General features: G+C 44.5%; 1 protein-coding gene across 5 annotated transcripts in view; it reads left to right on the forward strand.

The window, feature by feature from the left end:
- Positions 1-13,033, forward strand: part of LOC118283511 (signal-induced proliferation-associated 1-like protein 2) — a 78,668-nt gene extending 65,635 nt beyond the window's left edge. For 3 of the 5 annotated variants that reach the window (XM_047334914.1, XM_035605571.2, XM_047334912.1), the window contains 6 exons: positions 1,973-2,111; positions 5,772-5,991; positions 7,365-7,496; positions 9,885-10,002; positions 10,766-10,844; positions 11,306-13,033. In XM_047334914.1, coding sequence (XP_047190870.1) covers positions 1,973-2,111; positions 5,772-5,991; positions 7,365-7,496; positions 9,885-10,002; positions 10,766-10,844; positions 11,306-11,452 — 835 coding nt within the window. In that variant the 3' untranslated portion in view covers positions 11,453-13,033. Of the gene's footprint in view, positions 1-1,972; positions 2,112-5,771; positions 5,992-7,364; positions 7,497-9,884; positions 10,003-10,765; positions 10,845-11,305 lie in introns of those variants that run through there. The other 2 variants (XM_047334913.1, XM_047334915.1) reach the window with 2 other exon arrangements.
- Positions 13,034-15,050: the final 2,017 nt, after the last annotated feature.

The raw sequence follows: 15,050 nt of genomic DNA on the forward strand, positions 1-15,050 counted from the left end.
TTTATCCTCCCCATTGTTTGTTTATGTATTCCTACAGTTTTATTTCATCTTACATAACGGTGCTTAGTGATGAATGGCCTAATGTTACTCACAGATATTGTTCTAACACAATGAAGTTTCTCTTCCTTCTTCCTAAAAACTTTTCTCCTTTGCGCTAACACTGTAAAATGCTCCTAACCCCTGGCTGTTTCTCTCTTGCTTCTGCTTCCTGTTCCAGAGGAGCGGAGAGTTTGTTAGCCTTCCTTCTCAAAATGCTGGCTGAGCGTTCAAGGTACACAGTCAGTCAAAGTCAACCTCGTGGCCGTGATCTGACCCAGCCCACCCTCCACACCTCCCATGTCCCAGACCACCACCCAATTCCTCTCTCATGTGCCGGCCCTGCCATGTGGCACATGCTGAGAGTGGAAGGCAACCAGCTGTGGCTCAGTGGCTGTGACATTTCTGCTGCATCTCCCACAGAATCTAACTGCTGTGTACTGTCCACCAACACTTCTTCCTGTCAGACGCTGCTCTCTCTCTTGCGAAGCGAAGTTTTGAAAATTTGCAAAATATTATGTGAGCATTAGTGTGCATTTACATCAACTGCTGATTGAAGAGGATGTGAGAAGATCACATAATTAATCAAACACAAATATGTCGTTGCATTTTATGACATTTGCCTCTATAAATAATGAATCTCTGTCTTCTGAACAACATGTTCCCAGATCAGGGATGCTGTAATTACGTGCCACCTGACGCCCCTGCTCTTTTTGTTCTTTTTCGTGACATGGAAGCTTGAAACTGTGTTCGGCAGCATGACATTAATACCTTGTACGCAATAGAAGAAGCATAAATAGGCACAGCAACATCAAGGTGCAATCAAAACGGCGTTTACAGCAGCCTTTTTTTATTTTTTGTCTTTTTAATATGCAAAGTATTCCCACCTCACCGATGCCTGAAACATTTCATCATTATTTTTGAGATTCAGGCTTTAAAGAATAGCAGGTGGATGAAAACATACCTGCCTTCTGCCGCACTTATACTCAACACATTTAAGGCATTTAACAGACCTTCCCACGTGGTAGAATAATCTTTAATTGTAGAGGTCAGGGCCTTAGCATTGTTCCAGGCTTCCCATGGCCACATATTGATCATGTGAGAACAAATTGGACAAGACCTAAGTCAAGATTCAGGGAGAATATTTCCCCCACAGTTTTAAAATCAAGTCAAGAATAAACAGGGCTCAGTAAATAGCGATTCTATGTCTTAGATGCAGCCTTCAGAACAGAGTGATTGTTTTTGAACCAGAGATCTCATGGATCAGTCAGAATTCATCTAGCAGCACTCGTCTATGCATTCAGTGCTTGGTTACCATGGTGCCCAAAGCTTAAAACAGGGCAGCTCTCAGCATTAGTGTCTCTAGGTAACCATCGCAGGCAGGCTGTCCCATCGTCTCGCCGTCTAGCGTATCCCCCCCGCGGCCATCTAGCACCCTGCCAACAGCACTCAGTGTGTGGTGCTCACAGGCTGCTCACTAAAAGCAGAGGTCTCACAGCCACACAACTTCAGCAGCCAGGTCGGTCGCATCCCCCTTGCACTACCTTGTCTCTGGATGTGTTTCCTGGCCCAAACCCTCTTTTTTCCTTCCATTCTTCCTTCCTTTCACAGTGCTTGGCTACGTTCTTCACAGTCTCTTTAACCATTTGTTTGGTGGTGAGAGATGTGACTGGGTGTTATCGCAAACAAGTCTTCCTCCCCAGCTCCCTCTCCAACCCTGTTACCCCACGATCACCTGCCTCGCACTGAGCAGGGAGGCACCTGATGTTGGCATGCTAACACGGATCCACCTGAACCCCTTTGTCTGAGACTGACATTCTCTTCTAAATAGCCGGGGCCACCTGTCAACCACGGCTGTGATGGCCCGAGGCCTCCCTTGCAGGTTGTGGCTCGTGTGACCCTTCTGACGAGCTCTGCTCTTCTATGTTGTCCACAGGCAGCTGTACGCGCAGGAGGCCGCCTGCCAGCTCCAGGCTGCTGAGCAGGATGGAAAATCACTGCAGAGACTCTCAAAAGAAGAATACCTCAAATTGATGCTGCCCGACAGCCCTCCAGGAGAAGACAGGAGTCGGAAGGTGAGGTTTTGTGGTTGACTTAATCTCTTAATTACCTGATAATTGTGTTGTTTGGTGATTTTAACACATGGACAAATGAAACCTGTTGAAAACTATGAAGTAATGATTGATAGCATAATTAAATGACACTGCAACCCCAGAGGCTATTTTCTCATGCTGATTAACAGCCGTCATACAAACATACAAGGCCATAACCAGAGTAGATAACCTCTTGCTTGGGAAGCAAGTAAAAGCAGGACAAACATCTGCTGCCTCTCAGGTGGCCCCGCTGCTGAGCACCACAACCCAAGACCCTTTCAGTCCCCGCTGACTGGCAGAGTGTTTGGCTAATTCAATGACGTCTTGGATTAAAGGCAGGATGTTGCAGAGAGCGCATCGATGTTTGATGATCCTGGGTCCTACAGACTCTATTAATTGCATCTCGACTTCCCCGCACTGTCCCCCGTCCCCCTTCCCCCATCCATTATCTACGAGAAAGGGACCCAAGAGACATACAAATGGATTATTTTTGGATGCTGCTCAATTCTAATACAAATGCACTTGATCCCTTGAGAAGACCAGCGTGTCTCCTTGCGCAGGCACGCCTTGTCCGTCACACGAAGCCGCTCGGTGAACTGATTAGTTTCTGTTGTTGTCATGAGCTGGGCTAACTGTATGTAGAATGTGTCGTCAGCGCCTGTCTAAAATAAAAGCACGTGTATCGGGCCTGCACTGTGATCTTCCTTCCTTCGGTTCTATTTTCTTTCCCACAAGAAGTGCAGTAACCAGTACAAAGGTGCTGCCGATGGGATTCACAGAGTAGTTTGGTCTTTGTCGTAAAATCACCCACCAGTTGGATCCGGTACAACAATGCAGTGTGTGGAAAAGCAATCGGGAGAGAGATGCATGTGGGAGGGCACGATGCCAGACAGTCTGACCATACACACATCTGATCCCAATGAACACATACTGTTCTTTTCTGGGAGCAGCTTTCCTGGGACCGCATGTTTTCAATCATCAGCTGGCACGTACAGGAATCAAATTACAGTAATGACAATGTTGGAAACATCATTGATTTATTTGTGATTTAATACAATCTGACTTCTCAATCTCCTAAGTAATTAAACCGAGTATACGGTAAAGGTTAATGCGTGTGTCATTTAGGTAGTCACCCAATGCCATTCTTTGTGTGGGTGAGCAGGTGCAGGGAGAGTTTCCTTGCCAGCCGCGGTGTCCGCCGGGACGCCCTTCCACAGACAGGCAGACTATTGTGTGGCTGACGTAAAGGAAAGGTCCGTTCACAGCTCATTCTCCCACAGCATTCCTCTTTTGAACCTCCTGTGGGAAAGAAAAAGAGCATTTGAAAAGGTGGTTGTCCAAAACATCCTCCCAAGTGGCACGCCAAAGGCAGAAAGAAAAGAAGAAAAAAGAAGGGAGGGAAATCAGGAAAAATCGAGGTGGATGTGTCACCGCTGCCTCGACTGATAAGAGCGTTGCTGTTGCACAAAAGAATTCAAACACATTACAGCTGAAATCAGGCTGAGACTGTAGCCAGCTGAAGCGTATTTAGGTACACTCAAATCATCTATAATCTTTTGCAGGTTTGATTACTACATTATTTTGTGTGTAATGTGCACAGCAGGTTGGGTTAACCAGTGCCAAGATGTTTTCATGGAGCCTTATTCTAAACTGTAGATGTACTAATTTCTAGCTTCTGAAAAAACATTAAGCACTATTGCAAATGGTTTCATTTGCCGTGACTCCATTTACTGGAGCTCTGTGTCTGTGCTATTTTTTGCTTTAAATAGGAGAGCAGTTAATCCTGTTTAAAGTCATTTAGCTGAGCGGGAACCTTACAGGGTCTAATCTTGTAAAGTTGGGTGGGAAAAACGTGCAATAAGAGACAACCGAAAAGCCTCTGGGATGATGTTCTTTGGAGGTTGTGCAAGTGTGCCGCTTTGCATTCCAGTATATATGTCTTTGCTTTAAAGACACATTGGATGCTTGTTAAATTCTCACCATGAGATTTGTGCGTCTTTGAAATGGAGATGGCTGGGTGTTGGCTTGTGGGGATACCAGTCTAATGTTGGTTACAGCTGGGAAGCCAAAGGCAGACATTTACCCATCTGGTCAACTGCCCCGCATATCATTTGTGGCTACTTTTGATGTCACTCCAGCAATATTTATGTAAGCTAAATGGGACAATGATGGATGGGACTGGTGTTTGTGGTTATGTGTGTTTAAACAAGAGATCCTCTGTCAAAATTGTAGCCACGGGCATGTAACTCTAGTATCTCTGCAGTGGTTTCCTGTGATTCTCCTCTGTTCACAGAGGACATCCCTCTGGATTCTGCTGTTGGAACCCTCACAGCTTTTGTGATTGTTAATGCTAAACTTGAAGTTCCTTTTGTCCACTGTGCTGTCTTGAATTGGTCTTAAGATTATTTTCCTCCTATTCTAGAGAGTATTCACAATGCACAAATAGATTTGTGTAAAAGTATTTGGTCTCCTGGTTTGTAAACAAGCAAACAAAATAAACAATGTAATGGGTTAACTCACAATAAGATGAGGCCTGTATTAAATCAGGATATCCAGAAGTTCCTCTCTGTTTTGACAATTTTGGTATTTATTTAACCGGGAATATGTCTCCCTTTAATGTGGCCATTGTGAGTTGATGGGTCATGCTTACTCACAATTGCTTTTAGCAATGAAAAGTGCTCTATAAATGAAATTTATTATTATTATTATTATTATTATTATTATTATTATTTTGGGAAAAATAAGAACTTAACAAAGCTACATGCAGCTCCTACAGCTTTCCAAATAAACATGACTTTTACACAGAGTAATTTTGAAGACTTGTCTTTGAGTCCGTCCAAAAGCAAACACAGAAAGTATCGCCCTAACATGACAATTATTGCTTATTCTTTTTTCTTTTTTTTGTAATTATATTGGCAGCCAAAGGATTTACATAATGACAATAAAAAATTCAGGACACATTTTGGTGGAAAAATGTTGACAAAAAATGGCATTCATTTATATGTGGATATTTTTTACCTGGTGCCTCCAGTTTGACTAAATATGTTCGCAATCATCCTCAGAATATCATAATCTTCCCTTGAATTTAGTTTCATTCAACTTTTCTGAGAGGACAGTGTTACTGCTGGAAAAAAAAAGGATTTTCATAAATTCTTCTTGCGGCAGTCAGTCCGTAGTGTTTGTACTTGTATTTGTTTAACTGTCTTCTCTGGCTTTTTTATCAATGCGTTAACATGTAGTTATTTTTCCGTCTTGTGGCAGCTACACGAGTCCTCTCTGCCGTCAGTAGTTTCTCACATGAAACAGCCTATTGGCTGCCTCAGCGCAGTGACCTCTGTCACCACCTCCACAAGCCCTGTCCCCTATTTTCTCCCACTCTGCCAGACGCTCACCAGCTGTGCTCAATCCATCTGCATTTTCCTGAGAGCATCGACTGTAATTGATTCCTGACACTGCTCCCCGATGTTCCATTCCCCCCTTGCCAATCCCAGCTGCCCGCTCATGTAAACCTGCTGCGCCACGGAAAGGCAGGGAAGGTGCAGACAGGGGGCCATCGCTGGGGGTTTGGAGTTCATTCCAGCTCCAGCATTCGCATTGTTGCGACCATCTCTTGACAAATTCTCCCCCGTTTCCCTCTCTCAGGTGTCAGCAGTGGGCAGTTTATCACCGAGACGCTCCCTGTACCGGACGCTGTCGGACGAAAGTGTGTGCAGTAACCGTAAGGGTTCGTCCTACGCCAGCTCGCACAGCTCCATGCTGGACCAAGCCATGCCTAATGACATCCTATTCAGCACCACCCCACCATACCACAGTACATTGCCTCCTCGCATGATCCACAACCAGGGAGCGTCCAACCTGAGAAGTAAGTGCAGACAATGCAATTCTCACCAGGCCGGCTGGTGACCAAGAACACTGCAGCGAAGCAAATTTGTCTTGTTGAAATGTAATGTAGACTTTCTCTGCATGTCGCTCTTGGATTATCAGCCTTCTTCCCTGGCACCAGACAGGAGCCAGGATGTAGATACTTGTTTGAAGAGCCACTCGTGTCATAAATATCATTAGCACAACCGGTGAACACTCCGGCAACACTCCTCAATATAGCCGACTAATTCGAACTGGGTGAAGTGGTGTGCAACTTGCAAGGGGCCTGCCGCTCCGTCTGCATTAAGCAGACACCTGTCACTGCTGGCTAGTGTTCGCCCCTCCTCTGTTCTCCCAGCATGCACTGAATATGTATTAGCAATGAGAAGTGTGATGTGTCCTTCCTGCGCCGCTGCAGGTCTTTAAGATCTCTGACATGAACATGCCTATTTTTCCATCAGGAGTGTCACAATGTCTGTCATACATAATGTTTCATTCACTCATCAGTCCCTGCCTGCCTCCCCTCTCCGTCCCTTCTGTCTCATTACCATACCGTTCCTCACCCGTCTCCGGCTACCGTCGCGAGATAGAAAATGGCTTTTGGGAGAGACGTTTCTCTTGTGGCTGTCAACCTGATGGATTCCTGATTGTTTTGAAGGGTAGTTGAGCACACAGGCTTACTCAAACAGCCCAGTTTGGTAAACAGTGAATCACTCAGGCTACCCAGACGCTGGATAAATTGAAAGGAGAGTGTCGGCATCACCTCAAGCTCTCTCTGTCTGTTCTCTGCTTCTCCACTTGTGTTTTTTCTGAAAGCCCCTCTGCAGAATGGGAGCTTGTCTATTGCATTCCCTGTCTTTCAGGGCTGAGTGGGAGGGAGGGTGGAGGGAGACAGAGGGGATGGGAAGGAGATATTGATTGAAACATGAAGACATTCATTTAGACAAGTCATTTATTGCCTCTCAGATGTAGCCTTGTGTGTGCAATGCAGAGAAGCCGGTTCAATGTGATGCTAGCCTGTCATGCTGTCACAGTGATCGAAAAATATTCTTCCCAAAGATAGATTGTTAACAACCTGAAGGATGATTTCTTCTTTAGATGCATCCAGATTGAAGTTGGACTGAGTTGATTGGATAGGAGCTACTAGAGAACATAGACAAGCAAGGTTTTCTGATGTGCAGGGCTTGAGTTTGGTTAATCTAATATCTTATAGCAGAGAGATGTATAGTTCAAAGAAAACCCTGCCTCCTACCCCACGAAGCCTCTCCATCCTCCCGACCCCTCTTGTCTGATGCAAACTGATGGGTAACTCAGATTAGTCCTGAACTCCGGCCAGGCCCAGACACTGATCCGAGCGCCCGCCTGTCTCTGCAGATGAGTTTTGGTTCTCTGACGGCTCCTTGGCGGACAGGTCCAAGGTCAGCGACCCGGGCCTCATGCCCCTCCCAGACACTGCCTCGGGCCTGGACTGGTCTCACCTGGTTGACGCAGCACGAGCCTTTGAAGGTAACCAGCCTGGCTGAAGCTGCGGGCACCTTGTGCAACACCCCCCCTCCTCCTCCCCCTAACGGTCCTAGCTGCTTAGCACGTGTGTGTGTGTGTGTGTGTGTGTGTGTGTGTGTGTGTGTGTGTGCGTGTGTGTCGCTTGCATGTGTAGGTTAGTGTGTGCGCTGTGCGTTTGTTTTCCCTCTAGTGTATCCTAAGTGCTGTAGGAGACGACCTTCTCCTGCTTTTTGCGCCCTTGCTCCAAGCCCCATTGTGATTCCCACCGAGCGCTGTAACTTGGAGAAGTGAGCCATCATTTCTCAGCACAGACATGGAGCCAAATTTCACACCATAAAGTCAGCAAGTCACCACTCAGGGAGAGATCTCAAAGTGGTGCCTTCTACTATTAAGCTCTAGGGTTGATAGTTTGGGGGGTGATTTGAGGTCCTTTGGTCCATTAAATCTGAATACCACTATTCTTTTTTCCTGCAAAATGAAGACGGACATCTCTTCTGGCCCAAAGCGGCAGATTCTCTACACAGGCCCAGAAATCTTTATTTTTAAGCTGGACAGTTGTTTCTTATAAAAGTCAGTGATTGTAGGTGGCACCTGAATCCGCGACGAGTGATTTAGTAATCAGGTACTCACATGAGTTCATGAGATGATAGAACTTCGCTCTATCAAAACAGAAACCTTCCTTTTCACGCAGTCTCTAACTTTGGCACATTCCCGTCTCTTCATGGTCAGCATCCTCGCTTTTATTCATTTGTGTGCTCTAGTTTTTGACCACGCTCATGCCAGTGTACTCTCCATCTATCATGAAATCTATGAACATGCCACGAGTTTCTTTCCACTTGAACTCCGTCTGAACCCCGAGACCAGTGAGCAGTCAAACGTTGCATGTGACCATTCGTTTGTCATAATTAATGAATCCTCTGTCGAGTTTCTGCTTTGGTACGTTCCTGCTGCATACTGTAGCCTGCAGCAGATCATTTAACAAGGCTGGAATCGGTGGAGATGATGCAGAGTCTGACTGGCGGCAAGAAGGCAGTTGTCACGTCAGCCTGGCTGTCCCAGAAAAGCACTGTAAACTGGAGGCTTGTTGCCGAGCAGAAAGTGTCTCCAGGCTGCCATAGTGCCACGTATGTTTAACCATCTCTGTTTACAGCCAGGAGAGGAAGAGGTTGGCAGAGATGTAAAGCATTTGTAGTATTCATTACCTTTGTCTTGTGTATCCTGAGAGACTATTCGCATTCATGATGCAAAAAGACAGTTTAGATCGGCTCGCAGCATCCAGGAAAAAAAACGAAACAACAACATAGTGCTGCTCTTGCTTTTGAAAGTAGAAGCAGATGAAATATAAAAATGGGCATTAGTACATCTCAGCAACAAGAGGCTTTTTGTGCAATGACTGAAAGCTCTTGTTGTAAACGACTGGATGTTTTAATATTTTCTCCCAAATAAATACAGCACAGTATGTTCAATCCAATAGATTGTCGGGATTTCTCCTCAATGTAATCTGTTTTTTTTTCTTCTTTTTTTTTGCCATTTTTCGACTAAATCTGCAGAAACGCCGGGTCACACAAAAAATGACAAGCCGCTTGTCTGCGCCCGTCGCTGCCGTTCCTCGAAGTCTTTAATCTTTCTGATGCAGCCATCAAATATGATGAAAATGTCCATTCATATGTAAATGAGAGCTTGGCCTCCCTTCCCTGCCTCGTCTGAGCGACCAACTCTGGGCTGCATCAGCCTTTGTCTTGGAGTGGATTAGCTTTCATTTGGGGGCTAAATTAATGGAAGGGTTTCCTTAATCTTTTCGATGAATATGCAGATCCTCCTATCTTTAGTCTCAGACCAAGGGCCTGAGAGAGAGAGAGAGAGAGAGAGAGTGGATTCTAAAGAAGAGAGCATTACGCCACCAAGCTGAGCAGTCCCAAAGCGTAACATGCCAAGTTTGGGCTTTCCATGGGGCTTTGAGCGAGCTTAAGGGCCTGATATAGTAAAACAAGCATGACTGGTGCCTTACAGCTCTGTGGGATTCAGCCCATAATGAGCCAAACAGCTGTCAGAGGAAACTCAGAGGGGTGAGGGCACCGGAGCAGCACCCAGGGGACTTTACTCTATCTGTGACAGTCAAGAAAAGCTGTTTACCACCTTGTTCCTTATTGTCGATTTAACAACCTCTGCGTATGGGAGGACTGCCTTTGAAGAACCAGTTCATTCATTATTGCTTCATACAAAGCAATAATGAATCACCCCATTCTGTCAGCTATACGTGCATGCGTGTGTCGTTCTGCTCTATTTTAGTTGCACGTTGACACCAGGAAATGCGTTTCTGGACCAATTCTCCTGTTTTTTTGATGATAAGGGCAGATTATGACCTGATACGTCGACTCGCTCTGTTTCCAGATCAGCGCGTGGCATCTTTCTGCACCATGACGGACATGCAGCGGGCCGAGGCTTTGCAGATCTCCAGAGAGCTGACCAGACGGGTGGTGGAGGCGGAGGGAGCAGCGCTGGAAGCAGAGTAGGCTTTACCGGCAAACACAGACACAAACACACAAGTGCCGATGCTTCAGGATCAAGTGAATAATTGACTCTGTGTTCAAACCCGCCCCCAAATTGTGTCCAATCATAGCTTAGCAACCGTACCTCGGCACAGCAGGCCTGTCAAGAAGATTTCTCCACATGATAGAGCAGTTTTATATGGAACTCTAACAAGAACAATACTCAAGAGTTTGAATGCTGTCGTATATTATCACCTTGATGAGACAAAAACAAAAAAACTCCCAATCAAAGGTGGACGCTATGGATTAAAGTGCCAGGCTAGTTTACTACCTCCAGAAACATACTTGTACAGGACTGGAACATTCACTGAGTGGGAGCCACAGTGTTAGTGTATTGGAGTGTAACATTCGCAGCTCTGTTTGATGCTATTTTTGTGGCTTGGAAAACCTCCAGGGACTTCAGTCAGACCTGTTTGAGATTGGGTAACGTTTGGCAAACACTTTGATTATATCTCATCCTCAAATTCTGGTGAAAGTTTGTCTGCCAGAAATGAGAACCCTGCTTCTGTTTTACCTGTTTGAAGAATTAATACAAATTTCATTGGTAAAACATATATCCTTGCACACTGCATGTGGGAGGAGAGAAACCTTGACAGGCGTAGCAACAGCAGCTAAACGCCTAACGACGACTCTACAAGGTGAAACTGTCATTGTGTTTTATTTCTGTGATAAAATGAGTCTTTCGCGGGTCCTAACAACAGCCTGTGCTGCGCTCCCAAACAGCGGCTCCCCCTCCACACTCACGGGCAAAGTCAACCAGTTGGAGGTGATCCTCAGGCAGCTGCAGCATGACCTCAGAAAGGTACGTTAAGCGTATGTCAAACTACTTTCTTGATTATGTGTTTGCCAGCTTTTTGCTTTCCCTTTCCACATCGGCAAACAGTGCACGACTGTGTCACGCAGCTCAGGAGAATAAGACACTGAGTAATGGGTGCCCCGAGGTCTGCGTAACATAAACTCATCCACTTAATTCAATATCCTGCTTCCCTTCCTTATTGTGTCCCGCCCCGACATTTCCCCACCTCCACTAATGTGCTGAAAATGGAGAGAGGAAATGCACTTTGATCAGGACAGAGAAAAGGCCGCTTTGCCATGTTAATGCCTCCCATTTACAGCAGCGCTGACGAGAGACGGATGTTCTCGTAATAGCGGCGGCTTTTGTCAAGCCCTTTTTTTTTTCCATCCATTTATTTTTGCTCCATGGCCGGGTGTTGATTGTGTGTGTGTGTGTGTGTGTGTGTGTGTCTGTGTTGGTGTGTTCAGGAGAAAGAGGACAAGGCGATGTTGCAGGAGGAGGTGCAACACCTGAGGCAGGATAACATGCGGCTGCAGGAGGAGAGCCTGACGGCGTCGGCTCAGCTCAGGAAGTTCACAGAGTGGTTCTTTCACAGCATCGACAAGAAACCCTGAGAGAGAGAGAGATAGAGAGAGAGAGAGAGAGAGAGAGACCTGCAAAAAGAGAGAGAGCGAGATGGCCTTCACTCCTCCCGGGCACCCACTCAACTCCTACTTAAGACTCCCAGATGATCCACAGGCAAACAAACTTTAAAACAAACCATTACAGGCCCTCCCAGAGCAATTAAGACTCTTTAAACAGCCCCCGTTGGGAGACTGTCTTGTGTGGGGAGACGTGAAACCCCGATCTGGACCTTAGTTTTGGGATCCCCCTCTGTCTGCAGTGCGGGGCTGTTTCTTACGTTAACGGTTTCTCCATAAATGGCAAACAAGACTCTTGGGAAGCGTCCTCATATCCGGTGCTGGAGAGGAATCGAGAACCCCGAGGGGCCCCGCCTGAGTCCCTGGGATCTTCTTACAGTAGTGGAATGTAAAGCTCATTTACTGTAGTCAACATATAATCTACCTACGTATGTCACGTCAGTCTACTGTACTGTATACTCAGCTGTACTGTATCATACTGCGCACACTGTCACACAGTTGTTCCTGTGCCGGCCTTCACGGACACAGGAAAGTAGGGAGGGCGAGGCGGGCGTGGAGGAGGGGAGGAATGTACTGGACATAATGAAGTGGTACTTACTGTCTGCTTGCACCAAGAGGAATCCACACGTGTCGGTCTTGAAATGTACTGTGGGGAGGAAAAATGAATGTAGCTCAACCGAGACCCTTTGATTTTCTCTGGATTCCCAAAGTCACATAAAGTTTCAAGGTTTGATGTTTTTGGGCCATTTCTACTTTGAATTAATTCCACTTTTTCTTTTTTCTTTTCTTTTTTCTTTCCTCAGTGTTGTATTGTAGGGTCACATGGCAGTAATTTAGATGTTTTAATGGTGCTTTTCCCTACACACACACACACACACGTTTGTCAGTAGTTTCCATTCACTGTCACACTGTCCTAGCAATAACAACGTGGTAGTTACAAAACTGTGTTTTAAAACAAAAAAAAGAAGAAGTTAGCACAAACGTGAAGAGTTCCTGTCGAGAAGCAGTTGTATTTGACATGTATTTATAAAGCAGGAAGCGACTGTGCCTAAAACTCTTGGTTGTAAATGGATTGTTTCTCTTTGCTTTTAGTTGTCTTTTATAAACACAAGCCTTGTCTGTGGCTCACTGATATGAAATGATGTGTATGGATGATTGTGTGTGTGTGTGTGTGTGTGTGTGTGTGTGTGTGTGTGTGTGTGTGTGTGTGTGTGTGTGTGTGTGTGTGTGTGTGTGTGTGTGTGTGTGTGTGTGTGTGTGTGTGTGTGTGTGTGTGTGTGTGTGTTGGGGGTAGTCTCACATCAAAATGTGTTCTTATGCAGTGGTTTCTAGAGCATTAGAGCAAGCGCCAGTGAACCACACTTACAATGCCAAATGTGTTTATTTCTGTACATATCTGCCACAGAAGTGTCTTGTATTTAACACTATTATTTAAGCTTATTTAACCTAAAGTTGTTTATTTTATTAAAGTTATTTGTTTTGGGGTTTTAGGTTTTTTTTCTGCACTAAGGAGAGATAAAGCTCTGTGTATGTTGTAAAGTGTGTAGCTTGCCAGGGCAAAAAAAGATATATATTTAAATATATAAATGATGATTTTTGGAGATTCCAACATTTGGATGCTGCTAGATTACAGTTTGCTGGTTTGTATGCTTTTAAAAATGTCTCTCCATAAACTGTCTCATCCCTGGTGGGACACTGGTGGCTTTTTTTTTTTTTTTTCTTGTTCCTTTTTTTTCTTTTCGGCTTTGTTTTATTTTTTTTAATAAATGTAGTTGTAAAAATAAGTTATTTTATGGTCTTTATTATGTTTCTATTTACAGCTTCCCAGAGAACCATAATTTGTCCAAGTTGAGTTCTCTAGCAACCTGTGTTGTGAAAGAGGCAGTCAGCGATTTTAATCTAACACACATTTGTAAAAAATCTGCGAATATTACTTCACGGTCCGCTAGATATCCCTTCCTCTTGCATTTGAAAATGAAAGAAGTCTTCAGACTTTGTTCTGTACAAATCTGAATTATTTTTATCAGTCAAATTAAGTGGGTGTCTTCCAAAGCTGCAGCATTTTTAGTACGAAATCCCATTTTTGCATTACTAGACCCCGAGCACAGTTGATCAAAAACACTGTTTGGGACCATTTAGAGAGGAAGTTGTGCATGAAGAAGACTTGAAGCAGTGTGTCCTCATCAGTGAACAGATACCTGCCCTCTAGGTGTAGATGGGAAACAGAAGACCTCATTTTGAACAATACATTTGCTGAGCTCCCGCGGGAAGAAGACAAAAGATTTTTGTATGAGACTTTTTCATCCTCTATTTTGTAAACAGCAGGTGTGCTAAGACTTTCGAAATGGAAACATGAAACCATAATGCGTTTTGTGACTTGATTCCCTGTGAGTTGCTCTGCTTTGAATAAATGGCAGGTGCTGATTTTCACCTCAGGGACGGCAAAAGGACTCGCTGAATAATTAATCATAAGCCTTTTTGGGTGCAGAGAGAAAAACAATTAAATTTGTTTGCTACTTCCTGCGTAAACCTCCAGCCCAGCTGCTGGAGTGTGGTCCAATCTATCACGTCCTCCCCGGGCTGGTGGGTGAGCAGCTGCATTGGATTGTGGGTAGAGCTGTGCTGACAAAGCCCTTGTTGGATTGTTTCCCCTCTAATCAGTCTTACCTGTGAGGGACTAGGAGCCGATTGATGTTAGCGTATTTTAAATGTTTTATATTTTTACACCAACTCTGCATCAGGAAATCAATCAATCCATCAAACCTTGTTTATAAAGAACATTTCAAATAAATCACATGCAGGTCAAAGGTGCTTTTCAGATGATTGGCAGAATATAGGATGTTAAAAACTGAATTAAACTCGGATTTAGAGACTAATGTATACCAAGATAATAAAAGATATGTCAAATTTAAAAACAAGCAATAATATATAGTAATGAAATAACAAACAATACAATTTTAGTAATACAAAATAGAATAATTATGAAAAAAAACATAAAATTATTTTTTAAAGCCGAACAAAATAGATGGGTTTTTAATTTATGTTTAAAAGTATCACAATGTCCTGCTCCTCTCAGATCGTCTGGAAGGCAGTGGCCGAAAGCAGCATCACCAAATGTTTTTTTGTGATTTGTGGAGCCAGAGTATCTGTGGAGCCTTCTTGGTTCATAGACCACAAGCATTTCCTGAGAAGAAGTCTGGTGCAAGTGCCTGGTAAACTAATAAAATCATTTTAAAATCAATACAAAAACTAACTGGCAACCAGTGTGAAGATTGTGAAAAGGGTGTGATGGGTGCCTTCCGATTGGTCTTAGTCAGCACTCGTGCCGCAGAGTTTTGAATTCATTGTAGCTTATTAATTGTTTTCTTTGGTTAGACCAGAAAGGAGAGTGTCAGAGATTCCATCCTGCTAGTTCTAAAAGCATCCATTGGTCTCACGGTGTTGCTCAGAGTGAGACACAAAGAAAGGGTCTGGGGTTTGGAAGCAATTTCAGTAAAATGAAGTAGCTTCAGCCAAGTCTGACCACATGAATGAACCTGGAGGTTATATTATCACCAGGCAGATTGTTCTG

Source organism: Scophthalmus maximus, chromosome 10 (assembly GCF_022379125.1).
Source record: "Scophthalmus maximus strain ysfricsl-2021 chromosome 10, ASM2237912v1, whole genome shotgun sequence".
Lineage (NCBI taxonomy): Eukaryota > Metazoa > Chordata > Actinopteri > Pleuronectiformes > Scophthalmidae > Scophthalmus > Scophthalmus maximus.